Source organism: Serinus canaria, chromosome 2, assembly GCF_022539315.1.
Source record: "Serinus canaria isolate serCan28SL12 chromosome 2, serCan2020, whole genome shotgun sequence".
Taxonomy (NCBI): Eukaryota; Metazoa; Chordata; class Aves; order Passeriformes; family Fringillidae; genus Serinus; species Serinus canaria.
Genome location: NC_066315.1, coordinates 92,966,147 through 92,987,462, shown reverse-complemented (window position 1 = coordinate 92,987,462; position 21,316 = coordinate 92,966,147). Strand labels below are relative to the sequence as shown.

The following is a 21,316-nucleotide window of genomic DNA, read 5'->3' as shown; positions in this document are numbered from 1 at the left end:
TTTAAATGCTCTGAAAACTTCAGCTTATTCTCAATGCTAAATTTGCATCCGAAGCTCATCACAGCACAGCATGTGTAATGTAGGATTATACAATGGAACTCCCTTATGCAGCAGTTAAGAAGCAAAACACCTCAACCCTTATATTGTTTTGACCTTCTTTTTGCATTAACCTGCAAGGCAAACAGAAGTCCACAAGCAAAGGGCAAGCAACACTTCTTTCTCTGCTTTTGTTGAGAACTCCCCTTCCCATAGCTCTACTCACTTCTACTCACCATCAGGCACAGCCCAGAATCCCCCAACCAGCTTTTATTTCATTCATCTAATTCTATTTTAAATATGTACAAGAAGCCTGCTCTGATCCCACTGAAATCCTTGATGCTACAACTAGTAACCTCAAAAGAAAGAGAATTGGTCTGAAGAACATAAATATAAAAACCAGTAAATTCAGAGCCTCTCCTAGCTCTGGACAGCTGGAGTTTTTAAAAACACAGTAGCTCCATAGCTTAAGCAATGAAAAACAGGTTACAGAACTCAGCAACAGGAATTAATAAAAATGACCAAGGGTCATCTGTAGTCTATCAATCACTCTATGGTTTACAGTTCATATTACAGTAGAAAGGTATGAATGTTGTCAGTGTTACACACTGGCTACTCAGATCTATCATGAATAATTGATAGAGGTCATCCATCTGAGTCCCAGCCTATTAGTCAAAACTCTAAACCTGCTGTTCACCAACAGTAGTGCACTGGAGATGAAGAATAGAGGGGCACTTACAGGGAACTATTTTCAATGATGCAAGCAGTTATAAAGGAATGCAGATGATCTGAAAACAAAAGCTGAATTTTTCTGAGACCTAAGACACTACTCTCTGTGAATCAGCAAAACAGCATTTCATATATATACACCTATATACCTCTTTTGTACAATTTACTGCCAAGAATAAAATCCATAAGGCAAATCTGAACTTGAGGTCTCAGTCTTAAATCTCTTAAAAGGTTGAGATGCCTTAAGAGTGTTTGAGTTGAAGGCTGGGAAGAGCATTTGCCTCACAATCTCTTAGATGTTTTGCACTGAGCATCCACTGTGTCTCATCCTGACAAAGTGACTTCGAACTAAAATCAAAGAATAAAAGCCTTTGTGTAACAGACCAAAGTTTTGATGTTACTTATAAAATGAGTAAATAATAAACAAGGAACGGCTATATTCCTGAATACACTGGGTGTTTGAGGAACTAAGACTTGCAACATGACCTGACACAGACATTACCCAAGCAACTAACTCCATGACTGTATCAATTCTAATGATGGCAAATGGCAGCACACCTTGGAAATTTGGAGCAAGGTTAATACACCAAATAAGCATCTACTAACTAGTGCCTTGTTTGTTTACTTACAATTCACCATGACTGAATTGAAGAATCACCATCCTGACTCTCTCAGTCCATCCTGCAGGGTGCAGAACAGATCATAATTTCATTTTAGCTTTAAGGTCAAGCTCACTGAGCTGCCTTTGTATGGTTTGTAAGGGCAGAATAATCCTTTACAACAATGACACCTGAGACAAGGAATAGGATTGTCTACAAACAGCAGCCCCACTTTTTAATCTTTGGAACAGCAGTTCAGCGGTGGCATTTGAAACAGCCATGATATAGTTACATCCTGACAAGCAACATCTGAAATGCCTTCCCTAGCTTTGTACATCCTAGAATCAACAAAAAAATTAACTTTTTTTTCACTAAATTAAGAGGCAGGTAGCCAAAGTGCAGTTTTCTCTGCAAATTTACAGATATCAGAGCCTACTTTTAATTCCCTTTGCTGAAATACAAGGCTCTGTCTAGACACCAGCCTTAAGGCACTCTCTTTGCATATGAGGCAGGTCAGGGTATACTGGAAGCATAAGGATTGTCAAAAAACCTGTTTGGGCTTTGGCAAAGCAGTAGTACATCTTCTGTAGACAGCACAGTTCTTAAGCTTCTGTCTGACAGAAGCAAAAAGATGCTACAGTATTTTTGACAAACTCAAGCTTTCCTTGCCAAAAGCCATCCTGTCCCCAACTCAGCCTGTTAGGAAACCAGCCTGAAGAAGGGAAACCTCCACCTTTTCTTACCCAGAGATAAGTTTTGTTTATTTTGACTGACTCTTGAAGGCTGAGTACTTCAGACTTGCAGACTCCAAGATCAGTAATACTGGTTCTACACTGGACTTCTTACAACCTGCCACTCATCCTTTCCACCAACTCAGTGGAGCCATATTTCGACCAGAAACTAATTAACATCCTTGCCTGAACACACCAGGAGAATCTCTTCTCTCGTGCTTCCTGTAAACAGCAAAACCCAATCCCACTCCCATCTTCACTTCAAAATATTTTTCTCACCACCAAGCTCTTGTTCAACAGCTTGTGGTAGTGGTCAGGCTGTAGACACCTTTCACATATACAGTCAGTGGTTGCTTTTGATGGGTCAGACTCTCAGCTATTCCACTTCCAAGGCTTATGAATACAGACTTGCAGGCAAGTCTGGAATTTGGTCTGAAGCACTGGTTTGAAACAGGGCAGTTGAAGAGACTGCATAGTTTCCACTAAGAAATTTACAGCTGAATTGGCTGAGCGGTTGGTATGGAGGCAGGGTGAGGTGAAAACAAGAGAGAGGGAAACAGATTTGATAGCAAACAAGTAATTCATCACTCACTTAACTCTGTTGCTTCCACATAATTTCTCAGCTAGTTAAAATGCTCATGCAATGCTTGACATGGACAGGCAAATACAAACAGCAGCATTCAGCAAATCAGTTATTAAGATTAGCTTTGCCTTACAACAGCTGAGCAAAATACAAGATATTAAGCTCAAACAAACTTCATAATGTAGGAAAATAACTAACTGCACTTAAAAGAAAGCCTAGTAAAATTACTACACCATCAGAAGGGAGTAATTTATTAAATATGTGATGATCATAAATTTCTGTTCTGTTTAGCTAGGCCTGGAGATGAAATATGAGCCTTATATGGAAAGAAGCTTTGATGACAGTCATTTATCTGGGAAAGCTTTTCCAGCCTTTTTGTTTCACACAAATGATTTGAATGTTTAAAGTATTGAAACAGTTTCATACCTAGATATTAATAAAGAGATGTTGTCTTTTCCATCTTTCATATTTTATTAAGCTTTTAGTGAAAATGTGGCTGCTGGCTTATAAGCAATTCAAAAATAATATATATACAAGCAGGCAGCCATTTTCACAGTCTGGCAAGTAACAGATTTCCATAAATAACAAAGAATACAGGGTCATGATATCAGCTGTTCAGAAATTTTAAAAAGTCAGATTGCTTCTATTTTTGCAGTAACTATTTGCTGGATTATTTTTATTTATGTCTTGAAACAGAATCTAGAAATGTTTTCCCTGAACTTTAGACACTATGCTCCTTACAGACTGGCTTTCTCTCTGCTCTTTTTCACTTGACTTCCATGCATCTGTGTCCAGTCTGAGGGCAGGGAATGGCACTGGCTCACAAGATGGGCCTGCAAAGGTCTGTGAACCGAGATATTGGGTTATTTGTTCCCATAGATGGTCAGCTGCCCTGTTACCTGGCTCTTCAGATGCAGCATTAATTGCACTGTACATCAGTTTTAGGTAATTAGACACAGCTGTATGCTTGAAAATGCTAATACACAGTGGGAAATCCTTCTGGAAGATTTTGGTCATTAACACTTTCACAGTTCTCATATATACCATTATCTACTCCTTAATTCTCTGTTTTGATCCCTGTTTAAAGTTCTCTTTTACTTTTCCCTGGGGACTTTGCCAAGCTTTCCACTTGAAAATGATTCTGCGACATTGTGACTCTGCCTCTTTCTCATAGAAAAAAAAAATCATATATATAATTCTGTGAAAATGGAAGCCATGTCCTTAAAAGTTACAAGGAAAAATAAAAATTAAAATCATGTATTTTTGATCAGCAGAAGTTGATGAACAAGATGAGGTTGCTGTGTTTTTTTGTTTTAAATGACATATGAAATAATGCATTTCACAGACTTCTTCCTCCCTAGAAAAGCTGACCATTTTTCTAGAAAGAGACAGGAAGCTCCTCTTCTGGGAAAAAAACCCCTAAAAACAACAAACACCGAAATTGTCTCAGATCTGCTCAATTAATTTTCTTCTACAAACATAGGTTACAAGCCATGTTACTTTAGAACCAGATTTTGACCATCTCAATAAGTCATGATTCAGGTAACTGAAAAAAAAAATAATCTACGCTACAGTTATTCATCAACATTATGAGACTATTCTTGTTATTGCTTATCTTATAATATAAAGAAGTTAGGTCTCAGACATCTTGAAAAAATGGCTTGCTTCATTTTGCTGTATTGGGGGGGTGCAAATAAAGTGGGAAGAGATTACACTGGTAATTGTGAAAGCATGAAAACTCAACAGGCAAAAAGGCAGACACAGTAATAAGTACAGTACAAATAAATACAGCAGAATAAAATTAAACGGGTTCATCCAGTCTGACTGCACATCTGGCATCCCAGAATCAGAGTACAGTATTAGTTAAAAAAAATGATCAAGCAATTTCTTATTTGTTTTCAGGAATTCAGAGAGAAGAACACTGTATGTAAGAAGAGCAGTGATAACATGCTAACCCCAGAAATTAGAGAAGTGTATATTGCTTTAATTTTGATTCATGAGCAAGGATTTCTTTTCTTCCTTTTTTTTCCCCTAACTGCCACTAACTGTATTTCTGGTGTTCTGCTTCAAGGGAGCACCAAGGCTACTAGGGGATTTCCTAAGTGGGATTACCCTGTTTCTTCAGTTCCTGCTGGCTGCCTACAGTTGCACCTGCGACAACTTAACCAAGTTGGCTCTCAACGACCTGCAACCAAACGTGAAGATTTAAGCTCTCTCAGAAACAAAGCATATGGATGAAACGTAACCTCAGGGTGGGATTTCTTCCCTTGGCTAAAATCAGTAAGAACTTCTAAGTCCTAAGGAAGAACGGAAAATCTAAGCTCGCCTAAAAACTTTCGCCTTTTTGTCAGGAGTCTTGTTTCTCCACTCAGCTTTTGCTGAGGTGTAGTCACAGTGCAGAATATAATTAACTCTTGAGTAAGAGAGGAATGGGAAAACAGTTTCCCTTCTCTTCTCAGGAAAAGCCTTTTGGGGTGGGAGGGTGGGCGTCAAAACAGAAAAGCGCTAAAGCTTAAAGTAAAGAGAGGCATAGTTAAGCTTTCATACAACATCTGTATCACATTTACACATGCACTCACTTCCAGGGAAGTGACAGACATCAAAACTAATGGAGAACATCCCGACTCTCCAAATGCAGGAAGAACACTGCAGCTTTCCCAGCTGTGCTCTTGGGACTGTAAAACAAGAGACTGGCAAATGAACCTATTTTTTATTGCTTTTATTATTGGTTTTGGCCAGGTAGTGTAACAAAGTTCTTAAACAGAGTTATCCTACTGCACTACAAGAGTTAGGTACACCAGGACTACTGGAAAACAATAGCTGCAGAATAAGCCTCATCATCCTCTGAATGTTATGCACAGTAATTGGTTCCAGGGTCAACACTGTGATGCTACAACAAAGAGCTGTAGCTTAAGGGTAAAGAATAAACAGCAGGAGCTAATGGAAATTCTGTTAATATATAAATGCCCCCCAAAATAAAAGGAAGAGAAAAAATAAAATATTCTGTATAAACAAAACTGATTATGAGTCCAACATGCAACCTTAGCTCTCAACAAGCTGCTAATTTCATTAAAGAAACAAAGCAAGTATTTCAAGTCACGGTAACAAGAAAGCAACACATTAAGATTTTGAAGCTAGTTTAAAAAACACTGCTTGCCATGGGTGCCAATTTATATATGTATAAAATACAGTCCAAGAAAGGTGTCTGAAATTACAGTATTATTCACAAAAAAACATTATTAGGATATAGGCAACTTTGTTCAAAACACCACGTGTTATTGCTCCACTGAATCTAAACATCTGGGGCAAGTTATCCATCTGGCTTTAGTGTCTTTGAAATGACATGCTACATTTAAGCTAAGAGGTCCAGTCACACCAGTTTTAAGTAATCATGTTTCCATAGTCCAGCACTTCATCATTTTGAATCTTTCATTCAATATCACTTTTGATAAAAATACTTTTATTCCTTTTCCCCACACAGCAGGAAAGTGAAACAGATATAGAGGCACAAATGTTTTCTTTCTAAGTATTTCTGCAAATATAACAATTATCTCCTGCCTCTCAAGCACTCAGATGAAAAGGTACAAATGAACATCATTATCTTTGTGATTTGCCAGGTGAAACACTAAGATGCAACACATCAAAATGGAATCCCTCAATAGTATGTTTCCCTATCCCTTCTCCTTCCCTTTTCCATTTCCACTGTTCTCAGGACCTGAAAGAAACTTTTACCTGCTTTTCATACACCTGCTGCTGTGCACAGCTTCAGATGCAGACCCTTCAATACAAACTCTCCTATCACTTCCTTCAGATCACAAACCCATTAGAGGAAAATACAAAGGAAATACCCCCAGCCAGGCCCCATCCATCACCCAGCTCTCAGCTGCACCAGCCTGAGTGCCTGCTTTGCCCACAGCAACACTGGGACACATCATAAAATGGCACTTTGGCTCACTCCCAGTTGGGACCCTCAACAGAACAAATATGGATTGGTAATCCTACAGTGTGTATGTTGTGAGATAACCTTAATCAGATCAAACATGTGCATGTCAGAAAGCAAATTCACAGACAGGGCAGTTACTGCAGAAAACCACATTTCTGGCTTGTGCTTTAGCACGGCTCTCACTCCCCACTACAGCAGGGATCTCTGGAGAGCTGTCAGCAACAGAGACCTGCTTGGAAGTATCAATGACCTTCCAGAAGAACCTGTTTACATCATCTGGATGCAGCTCTAATAGTAACACACCACACCTTTACCATGTCAATCTATTTATCTATAGTTGTTACATAAACCCATACACTTTCTGAATTTTTGTCTTTCTCAAACCTTTTTCTGCTTGACAGACTTTTTAATTACATTATGGTTTTGGCCCTTTCCAACCTTCCTTTCTTCCTAGGTATCAGGTTTCTTTCCTTTTGGCTTCTAAAGGCCTCAAAGAAAGTTGCAAAACTGGAATTTGAGTAAATACTTTATGAAGAGTACTTTCCATGATGCCTTGGTTGAGTGAAGTCAGTATTTCAACTTATTGAATAAATGCTAAGACACATTTTTTTTTAAACACAATCTTGCTCTCATATAATTGACCAAGAAATGTCAGTATAGCAGAAAATTTTACTTGGCACATAAAAACCTCATTATGAATTAATAGCATTTCATTTCCATTATGAGCCTTACTATTAGACTTTTGCATACTGATAACACCTAAGATAACAAATCCTAATAACTTGCAAAATTATATTATTATGTTTGAATTGTAACTAATGTGTCATGTCTGTGCATTAAACTAAAAAAAGCACAACACTCCCTACTTCCACAAAAATAACAGCATTGAGTCTTCCTTGTCAAATATATTTAGCATTACAGTAGCAAGTAAGCGATCCTCACTTATGTGCACCCATTTTGTTGTCCCAGAACAATCCAATAAAAGATTAATTTTTTTTCCTGTTACAAATTTACTTGTCATTCTGTGTTTGGATATTTTTTAAGGCTTCTCCAGGCTTCAACAGTACTTAAGACATTTCTGGAAAATTGCTGTGCATATGGATACAGATATGTGCAAGGACAAGAAACTTCTGCAAAGTATTATAAGGGGTTTAGGATTAATATGTTCCATGTGCAGTGTGAGCTGTACTTCCTGAATTCTCTTTTAAGGGAAGAGACAGATCTGTTTGCTTCATTATCTAGCAAAAAAAAAAAAAAAAAAAAAAAAAAGCTTTACTACCTACTGAATAAAGGCTAAATCACAGAAAACTGATCATACCCTTGGTTCAGTAGTGCTGCACACCTACCAAAACATGCAAAAGGCAACAGGGAAACACAACATCTGCTCCACTACCTTGGGGTACAGCAGACATAGGAAGAGATGCAGTCTTTTATATCCCATTTTCATCCTGAGTCATGGCATTCAGTCCTTCACCATCATGCCACTGGTGAAAGACCTCTACTGTCAAAACACCCAGAAAATGTTTCACAGGAGAGACGTGAGAAAAGAGAAGGAAAAAAAAAAAAAAGCCCTTTAGACCTGAGGTTCACATTTCCCAAAGAACCCATATATTTCCCTTGTGGTTATGCTTTTTTTTTCTCTCCCCGCCCAAATATTTAGGTTTTGCTGACAACAGCTTGCCTCAAATGCTATTTAAGCAATAAGACATCACAAGACATATGCTATCCTAAGATAACACACACCTCTGAAGTGCTGTTAGGTGTAGCTGATGCCTTCAACTGCATGATGAATTTGTTATCTCAAAGAAACACCAGGTTTGGGAGTGCCTTATATTACAAACTAACCCTAAATTTAGTCTTTAAATAAATAAATAAAATCTTTGATTTTGCATCCTGTAATAACAATAAAAAAAAAAAAAGAGTAAGAAGAGATCTGACTTGGAATAAGTAAATCCTAACTTCTGGCTCCCAAATAAAACTAAACTTTTTAGCTTTATACCCATGGTATGACAGAAACAATCATTTTAATGGCTATTTCTTTTTCTGTTATTTGAAGTAACAGAGATAATTAAGTAATAACTGAGGTTTGAGATTACCAACCTGGAAAACAAAGTTCTGAAAGCAGGAGGGCAAATCTTTCCCCGTGGGTCCTGTACAAGGATGAGTATCTCAGTGCCCTAAATCCAAGTTAAGTAAGCACCCGTATCAAAGTTACAATACTCATCAATTGAGTGAGCACTTTTGCCTTTCATGTGGACACTTCCTCAGTAGAGATTCTGCACTTTAAAAGGATGAAGGGTTGGATTTTTGCCCTCAGCATTGCTAAAGCCGAACCAAAGCCATCAACAGAGTATCCACAAAAGACAATTCTGAGACTTGTTCCTCCCCTAGTCTTATCCCCTATAACGTCTGCATGCTACGGTACATTTCAGGATATGCAATTTACACTGGCATTGATTAGAAAAAAGAAAGATTTCCCCATTCTTCTCTAATCTCAGGCCATTAGGTGCCAAGTGGTTCAACAAAGCAGTTAACAATGATTCCAATCTTACTGCTCTATGCTTAAAATCAAGCCAGCAGTTATAACTATTGCTGTATCAGGGCCAAAGTATTCTGCAATTTTCCAGTCCAAACCCATGCTGTCTATAAACAAGAAAAACAAATTCACCATGAAAGTAAGTTCCCTACACATTTACAAATCCATTCAGGGCACTGAAAATAATGTCTATCCATCAGTTACAAAATATGGGAGAGCAGCAATCACACACCAAGTACAAGGATCCAGAGGTCTCCTTCAAGGCCTAAGGCACTGAAAATGGTAACGTAAAACTCCATGTTTTCCTCCACATATTCAATAGAATTCACTATATGCTTTTCATGTCCCTAACAAATACAGGCTTGCTGATGATAAATCTTGTAGGCAATGAAAAGAAAACTGAGAATAAGAAAAGCTATGCTCCCATCACAAAGGGTTCCCCTAACTGCAGCTAAGTTGCTCTTGACTTTTACTGGTACGACTGGTACCACAGTCAGGCCGTTTCACAGTAAACTAATCCAGTGCCTGAATGAGACTACTGGGCTAAAAAGTAATAAAGTGAAGTCAAGTGAGACCTAGTAAAACTTGTATTTGTAAAACACACCTGCAGAAAACAAATTATCTACCAAGGCTAGGCCCAACCACACATTAGTTTTATATCCTGTGCAGCCCTGGGACTCCCCAACATTTCAGCTCCGGCAGAATTCAGCCCATCCCATCCACTGAGAGTACCTACTGCCAAACCTAAAGCACTAAAAAAGAAAGTCTGACTCTTGATCGAGGGCAAACTGTGAACCATAATGTTAAGAACCACAAAAAGATTTAACATTAAAAACATTTATACAAGCCCCTCGTTAGCAGTCACTTACAGATCAGCAGAATCCCACTAAGGACAGTCATGGAGTATTTGGGATTCAGATTAAAACACTACAATCACAGTTTTCATTGCCTGAATCTTGTTTTACTAGCTGGGGGGAGGCAGTCCTCACTCACTGATCAGAAACTGCTTGAAAATAAAAGCACTACACAGTGTGATCTTTTGACTATAAATGTCACAAAGCAGTATTTCACACGCTACAGTTTGATGTAATAGAAACATCCAGTACAAAGAATTACCAGAGATGCTAAACTGACGTTTACAAGGCAGCAAGGTCAGAGCAGGTGTCAAGAAGTGAGAGATTCATTAAAACTGAGGTTCTATGCAGCAGGATTTCCAAGTGAACATCTCTATATGCAGACATTTATCGTATTTACTGAGGAAGAGCTAAAAGCCCAGTATCAACTCTGGAACCCCTGTGCAACTGACTCAAACATGAAGGGATATTTTTGAATGCACAGACTGAAACCAAGATAGGCCAATATCTTTCCACACCCCTGGAAATATATTTTTTTTAAATGTCAATGTATGGTAAGCGTTGAATGGTGACTGACAGCTCAGAAAGGAATAAACAAAGACATAAGCAATCCTTTGAAGCAGCTCTTGGGGCAACATTTCCAAAAACTGTGAAAGTAGTAGTATGAAGAAATAATCTTGGGCATTTTCTATAAGCTTCAGGGCAAAGCTTATCCTACTATGACCTACCTTTAAGAAATCACACTTCCTTGCTTCCTAAGAGATAAAATAAAGGCTGGGTAAACCTATCTCTCTCTTAGCATCTTGTACAATTTTTCTTCCAAGCTGAGCTGTTTTTGCTTATATCATAGAAGCACAGCTACAATAAACTGCCTAAATAATACTTCTGTCTCACTGTGTCACTTGTAATTGCATATGGTAACCTGCAAAAAAGGAACACTAACAATTAAAGCTAAATACAGCAGAAGTATCTTTGACATGCACGAAGTTCATCTACACTTAACACACTCACTGAAATATTTACAAGGAATAAAAGTACTGCTACAGCTGGTCTAATAACTTCCAAACCCTGCATAAGAAATTGTCTCTGAGCAGCAATAAAGGCAATCTCTGTCACGACAAGCCATTCATCTACTGAAGTATCCCAAGTTCAGCCAGCAATCCTTAGTTCTGACTTGAGCTGACTGTGTGTTATCTGTTCCTCATCACCATGCCCCGTTTCAAGAGGAACTTGAATTGCTGTTTAACACTCTTGCTGGCCACCCACATTACACGGGACTGGGTAAAAGAGGCCTTGGTAATGCAGAGCAAAATGTGGTCGTCAGGAACACAGTGGAATTTACCTAAGATTCCTACAGAGCAATCCTTGCATGTTCCTTAGTCAGTATGGTGTCAGGTTAATTATAATGGACAGCACTAAAGGGTGCAGACTGCTTTATGCCAAACATTGCTGCCCTGTTCCAATCAAACACTTCTTGCATGGATTTGTTGAAGCACAGCTCCCAGCATCAGCCTAAAATACAGAAGGAGCAAACAATTTCATGTGTGTGAGATGCACCTGGCAAGGGAGGTTTTAACCACTTTCTACATGTCCCATGGCTTTTCTCTCTTCCTCTCCTCTCAGTACACACTGCATTGATCCTGGCTGCCAAAATTTATCTTGCTATCCATTTTCTTGGGACAGTCAGCATAATTTCTATTTTGTTCTGTTTCCTTGGTAGGCATTCCCATTAAGATCAACCCACAGTTAAAGACAAATAGAATAAAAAAATACTGCTGAGGGCAACACCACAGGAATGAGTACACTCACCAAGAGATATCATCTGCAGTCCTGAGGAGAGTACAAGAGTCCAAAGGGGAGGAAAAAGTAACAAATGCTGCTGTGGAGATAGATATACATAGCCCTGTACTAGTCAAAAATAATGGGTCAACCTGCAGTGTTCTGCAGAGAAACCTCAGATCATGAGAAAGTACCACAGTGCACATGCCTTTGCTAACATGCATCATGACTGGACTATCATTACAGTCCATTTCGTTGGACTTGCATTACAGCAAGGAAGATTGGAATAAGAAATTTCTCAATGGTATTATTAGATGTGTTCAAACTAGGTAACAGGTCTAGTCCAAATTTGCTTAAAGGAACAGTTGAACTATGCTAAGCCCAAACCAACATCTAATGGATCTCTTACTGCTAGCACAGAGTCTTTGCCTCTGCCCAACTTCCCCTATGATCTGAAGCATCAATTTGCTTGTAATTCCAAGTCCCAGAGTTTTGTTGATCTCACTGGAGTTAAGAATCCAAACAACTAGTTTGAGCTGTAAAGCTGAAAGGGTTTATATTCCAAAAAGCACCCCCAACAATGCCCAAATTAAATGGTGAATGTGTAATCACAGCATAACACTCTTATCTTCACAGTTCTGAGATACTGTTCCTCCTTGAAACTGCCTTATTTCTTGGAAGCCTGGGGCAATAGTTACCAATTGTCCAGCACTGAAACATTCTCTAGTTTGTTATATACTCCTTTAGCAAACTAAATATGTTAAATAACTTAAACATACTTTAGACTGTACATATAGAACAAGATCTCATTTGGTGTAGTGTAGAATGCCCCAAGAGCACTGCCCTTAACAGCACAATACTGTGGGATTTACAGTGAGAGTCTGGCATGAGAAGCATCTGAAGTGTAATTAATCAAGATATGTAATAAAAATGTTTGATTTTTACATAGTGGAGAGACCTCCCCTTGCACACAGAGAAACATTTTTCCTGTAAGAACAATGAAGTCCTGGTACTGGATACTGGCAGCTGTTCCATATACTCATACTAGCAACAGAAAACATTTACTAGAACTAGCTCTGTTCTCTGGAATCACTATACATTTTTATTTTTATAATTTAATTTGCTTAGCTGTTTTATTCTTATTGTTGCTTTCCTCCCAAAAATTGCAGCCTTGCTGCTTTACTAAAATATTAAAGCAATTCTAAACAACTTTTACTTTTGAATTATTTTACATCTAAAGACTTCTGAAAATATGCATTTTTCAATAAAGTTCCAGCTCCTAGACTTATTATAATTCATATCTGAGCAAAACAAAGTCCAAATTTATGCTTCATAAATCTCTCCAATACTTCTTCCTCAGAACTTGCTAATGTTATGTTTCTATTCAATCATTCCAGTTTATATATAGAATTTTCATGTAACAGGCCTGGGATAAATGGTATGTGTTACATTTCAAGACTGTATAACCTGTAAGCAATTCATAGGCAGCTGTCTCTTCTTCAGTTTACTAAAAAAAAAAGATACTAAATCAGTCTCTGGCCATGCTCTTCTAAGAGTTTTTGAAATATAACAAACACCAAGAAAGAGGTCCAGACCTTCTGGTTTTCACATGGAAATCCTCTTGGAGTGACCCACCTGAGCTTTACAGCTTCAGTGCAAGCCACTCACTGTCTTGGAAGGTCTGTACTCCAGTGCCATTGCACACCTCTCTTCAGCCCCCCCCATCCCCCCTGAAACCTCATCACGTGTCTCAGCCCCCTTCATCAAGGTCCTCCCACTTCTCTCCACTTTCCCCCATTCTCCTTTCTCTCCACCTGCACCTTACTTCCATCTCATCCCACTCCTTCATGGTGCTCATTTTCTAAGCAGGTCCCACCTCGCCACAGTGATGCCTGATGTAAACCAAGCACAGCCACACCACTGTTTTGTATTCACTGCTGGATTTTTTTTTTTTTTGTATATATTCTGCACAGCCTTGTGCCCACCTCAGTCAGGTGACGAGCTTCTCGGGCAGGAAGCAGCACTGGTACAGCGCCCAGCACAGCAGCCCCCACTCACAGTCAGCCCCTTCCTGCACTGGCCAGCAGTAAAAACAACATGTGTGCAATACAGGTGAATCAGTCTCTCCTTAAAGCATTTCAAAAAATCAGAGGAGTACCCCAGAAGGGAAAAAAAGGCAAAGAGAAGAGAGAGCAGAGGCAGGAGATGAAGAAAATAGAATACACAAGATGGTTTTCACTGGAAGCAGCATTCCAAGGTGATACATCCTCTCCTTTCCCTGATGTCCTTCCTTGACATGGTCATGCTAGAAGCAGCATTCCTCTCCTTTATTCCTAAATAACACTCCTTTTCTTTTTTTTCTTTTATTTTCTTTGTTTTCCCCTCCTAGATTAATTTTAACATTTACTTCCAGCCCAGACTGACACTTACATGCAAGAAGAAGTACCACCTGTATGGCACTTCCTCACTGGCTGGGCTATCTCATGCTGCGCTTTTACTCCATGCTTGCCAAGAACCAAGAGGTATTTAAATTCTTTTCACTTCTTTTCTTCACCTTTCCACCTGCCAACAGCAGTCACAGCCTCAAAAATTATTCTTCCTTCTTCATTTCAGGACTGACATACAGCCCAATGTAACAAACCCAAACACCTTCGCTGCTAAAACCACTATGGCAATGAAGGGGCTCATGCCTTAAAAATACTAACCATTAAATTACTTTCATATATCTAAAACTACATTTTAGGTGAGAAGATGAAAGATTATAAAAAACAGTGCTTTCCTTTCACTTTTATCAACATATATATAATCCTCACTACTCTCTCAGTCATATCTCTGGGGTTCTTCTCAGGGAAAAATGAAAATCATTACAAAAACCCAGCCAAAAACCTCAGTCTGGGGAAGAGGTGAGCAACAATCTACAGATGGTTCACACAGCTTTGGATGCAACTCGGTGAACATTCAGGTACAGTTTTGCAAGTGGCTTGAATGATAAATAAAAATGAAGAGTCATCTGAGGCAGGAATACCTCAAAAACATCCAAAGTCTGGTCTCAAGGAAGCAAAAGCACTCTGAGCCACCTCTTCCCACATGGCTGTCACACAAAGCACAAAGACTTCACGTGTGATCGCTGCACGACAGGTACCACACAGTACACTATGTGTAGCTCTACAAAACTCCTATTTACCCTCCCTCCAACCAGATGAAGCACATTTTGTAGTCAGCCCAGCAGCTGATAAACTGAGTTTGCAACACTACACCCCAGTGCCTGAGAAATCATGATGTTACTCAACAAAGGCAGCAGAGGCAAATTCCTGTTCAAAGGAGTGCCTGCCCTGGAGCCTCTCAACCCCAATTCTTGCTCTTTTCCCAGTGAGCCCTGTCAAGAATCCCTGCTCCTGCCACCCTCAGCCCCGACACCTGCTGGCCCTAAGTGACCGCAGAGGTGCCCTGCCAGCTTCCCTGCTGCAAGACCCCGTGCGTCAACAGCGCTGCTCAGATTATTAAGAATTAAATGCACAAAGAAATACTTTCAGCTGAGTCAAGGCCACAGCATTCAAGACTTGGCAGTCCCAAGGTCCTTTTCTGACACAGGATAACACAGTAATGCATGGAAGGGGGAAACAGAGAGTAAAGATAGGAAAGTAAAAAAAAAAAAAAAAAAAGCCCAACAGATATTGTATAACCTTTTGAGTAGCACAATATTTTCCTGATTATGGCCTGAGTAAAAATAATACTGTAGAAATAATTTCAGGAACAGGAACTGAGAGCCCTGCTTGTCAGCCTTCACTGGGGAGGAAGCCTGTCCATGGGGCTGGAGCTCTATTCGTGATGGAAAATCTTCACCTGGAAGAGTAACTAAAAAAAGCTGCAGCAAAGGATAGCAAACTACAGCAGTTCTAGGGCAAAATGTGCTTCAAGGCCATACCAGAACACCTCATTTTTGCAGGCATATACATGAGGGCACAATCTGGCCTATATTCCATACACCTTAAGTTATTGCTCATAGGGGAGGGGAAGAAAACCCTCTTGAGTTATAGCAGAATCTGCAAAAGAATAAAATTAATCTTACAGCTTGCTGGACAGAAGGATTCCAGTTCCTTAGAACACAATACCAGCGAAGTACTAATAAACCTCCATATCAAAAAGATACAACTGGGAAACCTTAGTCCGGAACATTTACCTATGAAAACTCCTTTTATACATAACAACACAAATAAGCAAAAAAACCTTAAACTATCTTTCAAATTAAAAAAACCCCTATCACTTGTAAAAAATCTTCCCTTCATTGAGACAGTGATTTGAGTTAAATAACCTCTAGTAATAGGCAGCATTTCTCTTGCACTGAAACATTTCTCATTAGCCAATTAAATACTTGATTAGCTCTTCAGCTGTGATATTAGCAAATATAAAATGCAGCAGTCACCCTCCCAGCCCATCACTGCAAATATATTCCTTTTCCAAGAAGTGCCTTTATTCTGGCCCTTCAGTTTGCTGCTTCTTTACAGTTAAAATAAACAAGGATCAATTTGATACCCAAGGAAGTGAGTTTCCAGTTGCTGGCATCAGTTAAGCCAGTAACTTTAATTCCTATGAGAGCAAAGTGCTGTGTGACCAACTCTCCCCTTTCAGTCCTGCAGCAAGGGCTCAAAGTCCGAGTTGAGGCAAGGAGCAGAACAGGCAAAGATATAAGACAACTCCTCTTGTTAGAAATAAAATATGGAGAGCATATAAGAAAGGTTTTCCTATTTGAACATCATACAAAGAAGTGTTGCAGTGTTTTCAGCCCATGTCCAGAGAGATGGTTTTCCATCCCAGCAGTTCTGATTGCAGCACTGAACATTTCACTGGTGCAACATGGCAGCCCCATTTAACTCTAGACAAAGCCGCAGTTTTATCACCACACCTTGTGTCAGCTGTACCAAAGTATCTCAGGTGGCAGCTGATGGACTTGCACATAAAGTAGACATGTACCCAAAAAGAAATTTAAGTGTTCAAGAATCCAAGAGCACATGGGAAAGCCAAATTCTGAGTCTTTTAAACGTGCAAGTCATCATACCGCACATATTTAAGAATCTGTAGGAATCTAGCTTGTCAGTAGACTTTCTGGAGTTGTTTTTTTACAGAAAGGTGGAAAAGCATAAGAAAATTTGTGTTCTTGGAATAATTTAAATATATCCACCATTGTTTCAAAATTTATAAAAAACATATAACAATTCACAATTCTGGAAAATGTCCCTTTGTTGTTGTGGGGTCTGAAGCCAGGAGAAAAGGCAACGTTATATAATATCCTGAAAGAGCAAGGTAATTGAATAAACCCACTCTCTTCCACAATGGTGCAGATTACTTCATCCACGATGGTCTTGAAAATGAGTTTAACTCTATAGATAACTATGTTCTTCACAACAAAAGGAATGAAAATGAGAGGAAACAGTTTTTGTTCACCAAACAGAAAACAAACAAAAACCAGCAGAAGGGCTAGTGAGGAAAGAATGGTTAATCTCACATTTCTAAAAGGGTATTATAAACAAAGCATGGTGAACAACAAAAATAAAGGATTAAAAAAAAGATACGAAAGTGCTTAATGGTGTTCTTTTAAATATTTACTTTGCTGCTATTTGGAGAATAATTTGTTCCATTTAGTAGCATTGGGCTCAAAGGACCGCTTTAATCCAGAGAGATTAATTATAGCCTTTGGAGTTATAAACACAATTTGGGAAGTGAAGCGGAGAAGAGGAGAGAGACTCCTCTCACGCTGGCGTTTTAACAAGTTTATGTGCTTTGGGGCTACGCTACGCAGGCTACACCTGTACACTGCAGGCAGAACACTGCACAGGACGCCCATGAATTGCAGAAAAACAGCCCCCAAGACATCCAGGGGGCTATCCTGAATATGCTACAGTGTTGCTATAGGCAACTAAAATACTCCTCAGGTGTCCTCCATCAAAATACTAGTTCACCAGCACAAAAACGTCATCTCCCTTTCATTACCTGCACCAGAAAGGAGCTGCTGCACTGAGACAAGCAGCAGACATGGGGTCTCTAAGATCTCTCACATGCTTTCATATATTTCTCCTTCTGGTCATCGCTGTGTCCCACACCAGGAGACCTGGGGACCGGCAACAATTACTAGGGCAAAGCTGGGAGCGATCTTACCTAGCAAGGAATTGGCTGCTCCCTCCTCCGAGCTCTCCTCAGCCCCCTCCTCTCCCAAGCCAGAGGTGGCCGAGTCCTCCGGGGCGGACGCAGAGCCAGGGGTGCTGGGCCCGCTGACGGAGCCCGAGTCCCCTTCCTCGCTGCTGGAGCCGTAGCGGTCGGGCTGGGCGGCCGTCCCGCCCTCGCTGCAGCTCCGCCGCTCCTTGCGGTGCACCCGCGAGTGCAGCACCATTTGGTGGTAGGTGCGGAAGATCTTCCCGCACTCGAAGCACTCCGTGGACTTGTTCTGGGCGGCCCGCCGGCTCTGCCGCGACGCAGGGCGATAGTCCAGATCCCCTGGGGCAAGCGGGCAGCTCTCCCCCGCTGGGACACTGACGCTTTTCTCCAGGCGCCCACTGGTGCAGCTCTTCTTCTTGGGGTTGCTGGGTGAGTCCTGGTCTCGCTTGCGCTTCTCCTGGTTGACAAGGATGTACTCCCTCTTATCCTTGTCGTAAGTCACGTCTGCATCTGCCAGGGCCTCATCCCATCCCACATACTTCACATATTCTGAGGGCTCTACTACTTTTCCTTTGGTGGCCAGCTGCCAAGCTTGGTAGCTACTGACCGGATCCAACTCAGCTACTCTTTTCCCAGGCTGTCCTCTCGTAACTCTATCCAGCCCTACAGATGGCTGTAGATTGAGACACTGCAGGAAAAACTGCTTGGTTACCGAGGAGCTCAGGCTCCCATCAGTCAAGCCCTCAGCTTTATCCCCGGTGCTGCCCGGCTGCACACGGTAGTGAACAGCATTATGCACTTTCAGGCTTTCCATATTTGTAAACAGATTTCCACACTTGGTGCAAACTTCATACAGAGAGAGGCCGGTCACAATTGTCTCCTCTTGTATCACATCATTGATAGTGGCAATCAGCTCCAAATCATTTTTTGGTTTGTTTTTGCTCCCAGACCTGGGGCCATGCGACTTCATGTGGTTTTTGAGAAACCAGGGCTCCTTGAATCTCCTGCCACAAATATGGCACCCGTGATCAAATGACCCCCTGTGCTTTTTCATGTGAGCTTTCAGGAACCAGGTTTGACTAAAGGTCTGACCACAGACTTCGCACGGGAACTCGCCCACGTTCAGCTCGCTCTTGCAGTTCTCGGTGTAGCTCTCCCCGTTGGGGACCTGAGCTGTTATATGGTCTTTCTCTATGTGGTTTAACAGCGTCTCCTCCCTCAGGGTCATGTAGCTGCACAACCTGCACTTGAACGGTTTGTGGACCTGGTGCAGGTGCTGCTCCAGGTCCTTCTTCCTTTCGAATTTGTTTTTGCAGAAGGTGCACTGGTAAGAGGTCAGCTTGTCATCCTCCTCAGCTGGTGCCATCTCTGTGACCTCCTTCTTGCTGCTTCTCAACAAGATCTTGCCGCTATCGACCTGAGCGGTACCGTTCAAGATCTTGTTGCAGGCAGACGTACTTTTAGTGGGGCTGGTGCACCCGCCAAGGCCCTCCGAAACGCCCATCTCCCCCAGCTGTGCCTCCCCCATCTCTGCCTCGTGCCCTTGACTTAAAGTGCCTGTCCTGTGACTGCGGATGTGAATCTTCAGGTTGCCCTTTTGGGAAGCTCTGTGATCACAGTAAGGGCATTTGTAGGGCTTCTCACCTGTGTGCTTCCTCATGTGCTGCGACAGGGAGCTCTGAAAAGGGAAACTTTTACCGCAGATGCAACAGCTGTGGCACATGGTCTTGTCAGCATCCATGTCGTTCTTGCTTAGCTTGCCAGGGCTCGAGGATCTCCGTAACTCCATTTCTGCCTCTCTGCTACGATCCATCTGTATTACTGCAGCAGGGGGTAAGCGGGGCAGGAGGACAAAAGCATGTCCGGCAGCAGAGGAGGGCTGGACCGCGTTCTCAATCATACGGTTCTGCAGAGAGGTGTTCTATTGCTTCATTCTCAGGGTAACGCTTCTTTCTCTGCTCCACAGAGTCCACAGCACCAATTTATTTCTGTGTGCTTTGTAAGCAGAAGGCATAGATCACCTGAAACAAGAACAAAATCACACAAATGTACAGATTCTTACATATATTCAAACCTGTTCATGTTTTGAATTCAACAGCTTCCATCACTCACTCCACACTCAGAAGCACACCATATGACAATCTATTGCACCAAAAGGCAGTAGTTTCTCTTTCTGCTGATATTCTAGACTTCAATGACAAGCATAATTACTAAATAAGTAAAATCCATAAAAGAGCAAATACTCATTTCCATATGCTGACATCAGTGTCTTGAAACAAGGGCAAACTTTAAAAATATTTTTTGTTTTAAAACCAGGCAGAAGTGGCTAAAAATACACCTTAAATGAGGAAAACATTTCTTGCGGGGGTTATTACGCTTTAAATCTGTGGCTTTACCATCATGTGTAATTTCATGTAAAATACTTACTTGCCAAAGATAAAAGGCTTTCCTAGAGACTTTAGTAAGTATCATATTCCTGCTGGCAACTGCATTACTTTGTGTCTCAGACAGCTCGGCTGTGCTTGAAGTGGCAGGCACAGAAAGGCGCAAAGGCTGAGGACGCTCAGTACTTTGATTACAAAGCAAACAAGAAAGCAGAGCCTGACAAAGCACTCATGAAAACTAAAAGTTATTTCCTGCTGGACATTGAACTAAAAAGACCCTCCAAGTATAAATTTCAGTCTCAAACTAACAAAGCGAAGTGATAATGTAGCTATCAAATTACCTCAAATGTGAGTGATTTATGTCAACATGGCACACAGGAAATGACACCACCACCCCACTCAATGGAACAGAATTTCAACTATAAACAAACAAACAAAACAAGAAAAAACTCTGATTAACAGAGCAGATTAATGAAAGTTTAAATATTTTTGTATCTTCTCATGAATAAATGCTTGGGTCAGTATCTTAGTGCAAGATGAAACACACCAGCACCTTGTATACAAAAAAACAATGATCAAAATCCACATAGGCTCTTTCTTTTCCAATTACTACACTGTAAAACAAAATCTTCCCCCCCTCCTACCCTCATTAAGGACTACAAACACCACATGACTAAGATCAAAGAACACAGCATTCTCTAATGAAGAGAACTGATCTATTGCCACATTAAGAAAACATCAGCTTCTTAAAATGTAGCTAAAAATATGCAGAGCACTAATGAGACCATCTATTCCCACATCCATCACTTGACATCTATGACTCAACAAAGAGGTACAGATCTACAGCTGCAAATTTTAAGATTTCTCACTGTATTCACCTCTGAGTCTCTTCAATACACAAATAAGCAGTCTAACCACAACACCAGCAGGAGCTAAACAAAAAGCAAGACTGTCACAATGCTCATCTCAGTTATGGGCTGCAGAAGAATTTC

The 21,316-nt window shown here is 40.6% G+C and overlaps 1 protein-coding gene across 2 annotated transcripts in view; it reads right to left on the bottom strand.

The window, feature by feature from the left end:
- The window catches only part of ZNF516 (zinc finger protein 516), a 101,099-nt gene that overhangs the window by 38,760 nt on the left and 41,023 nt on the right, over positions 1-21,316 (bottom strand). For both annotated transcript variants that reach the window (XM_050970873.1, XM_050970874.1), the window contains exon 2: positions 17,944-19,961. In XM_050970873.1, coding sequence (XP_050826830.1) covers positions 17,944-19,840 — 1,897 coding nt within the window. In that variant the 5' untranslated portion in view covers positions 19,841-19,961. The remainder of the gene's footprint in view (positions 1-17,943; positions 19,962-21,316) is intronic.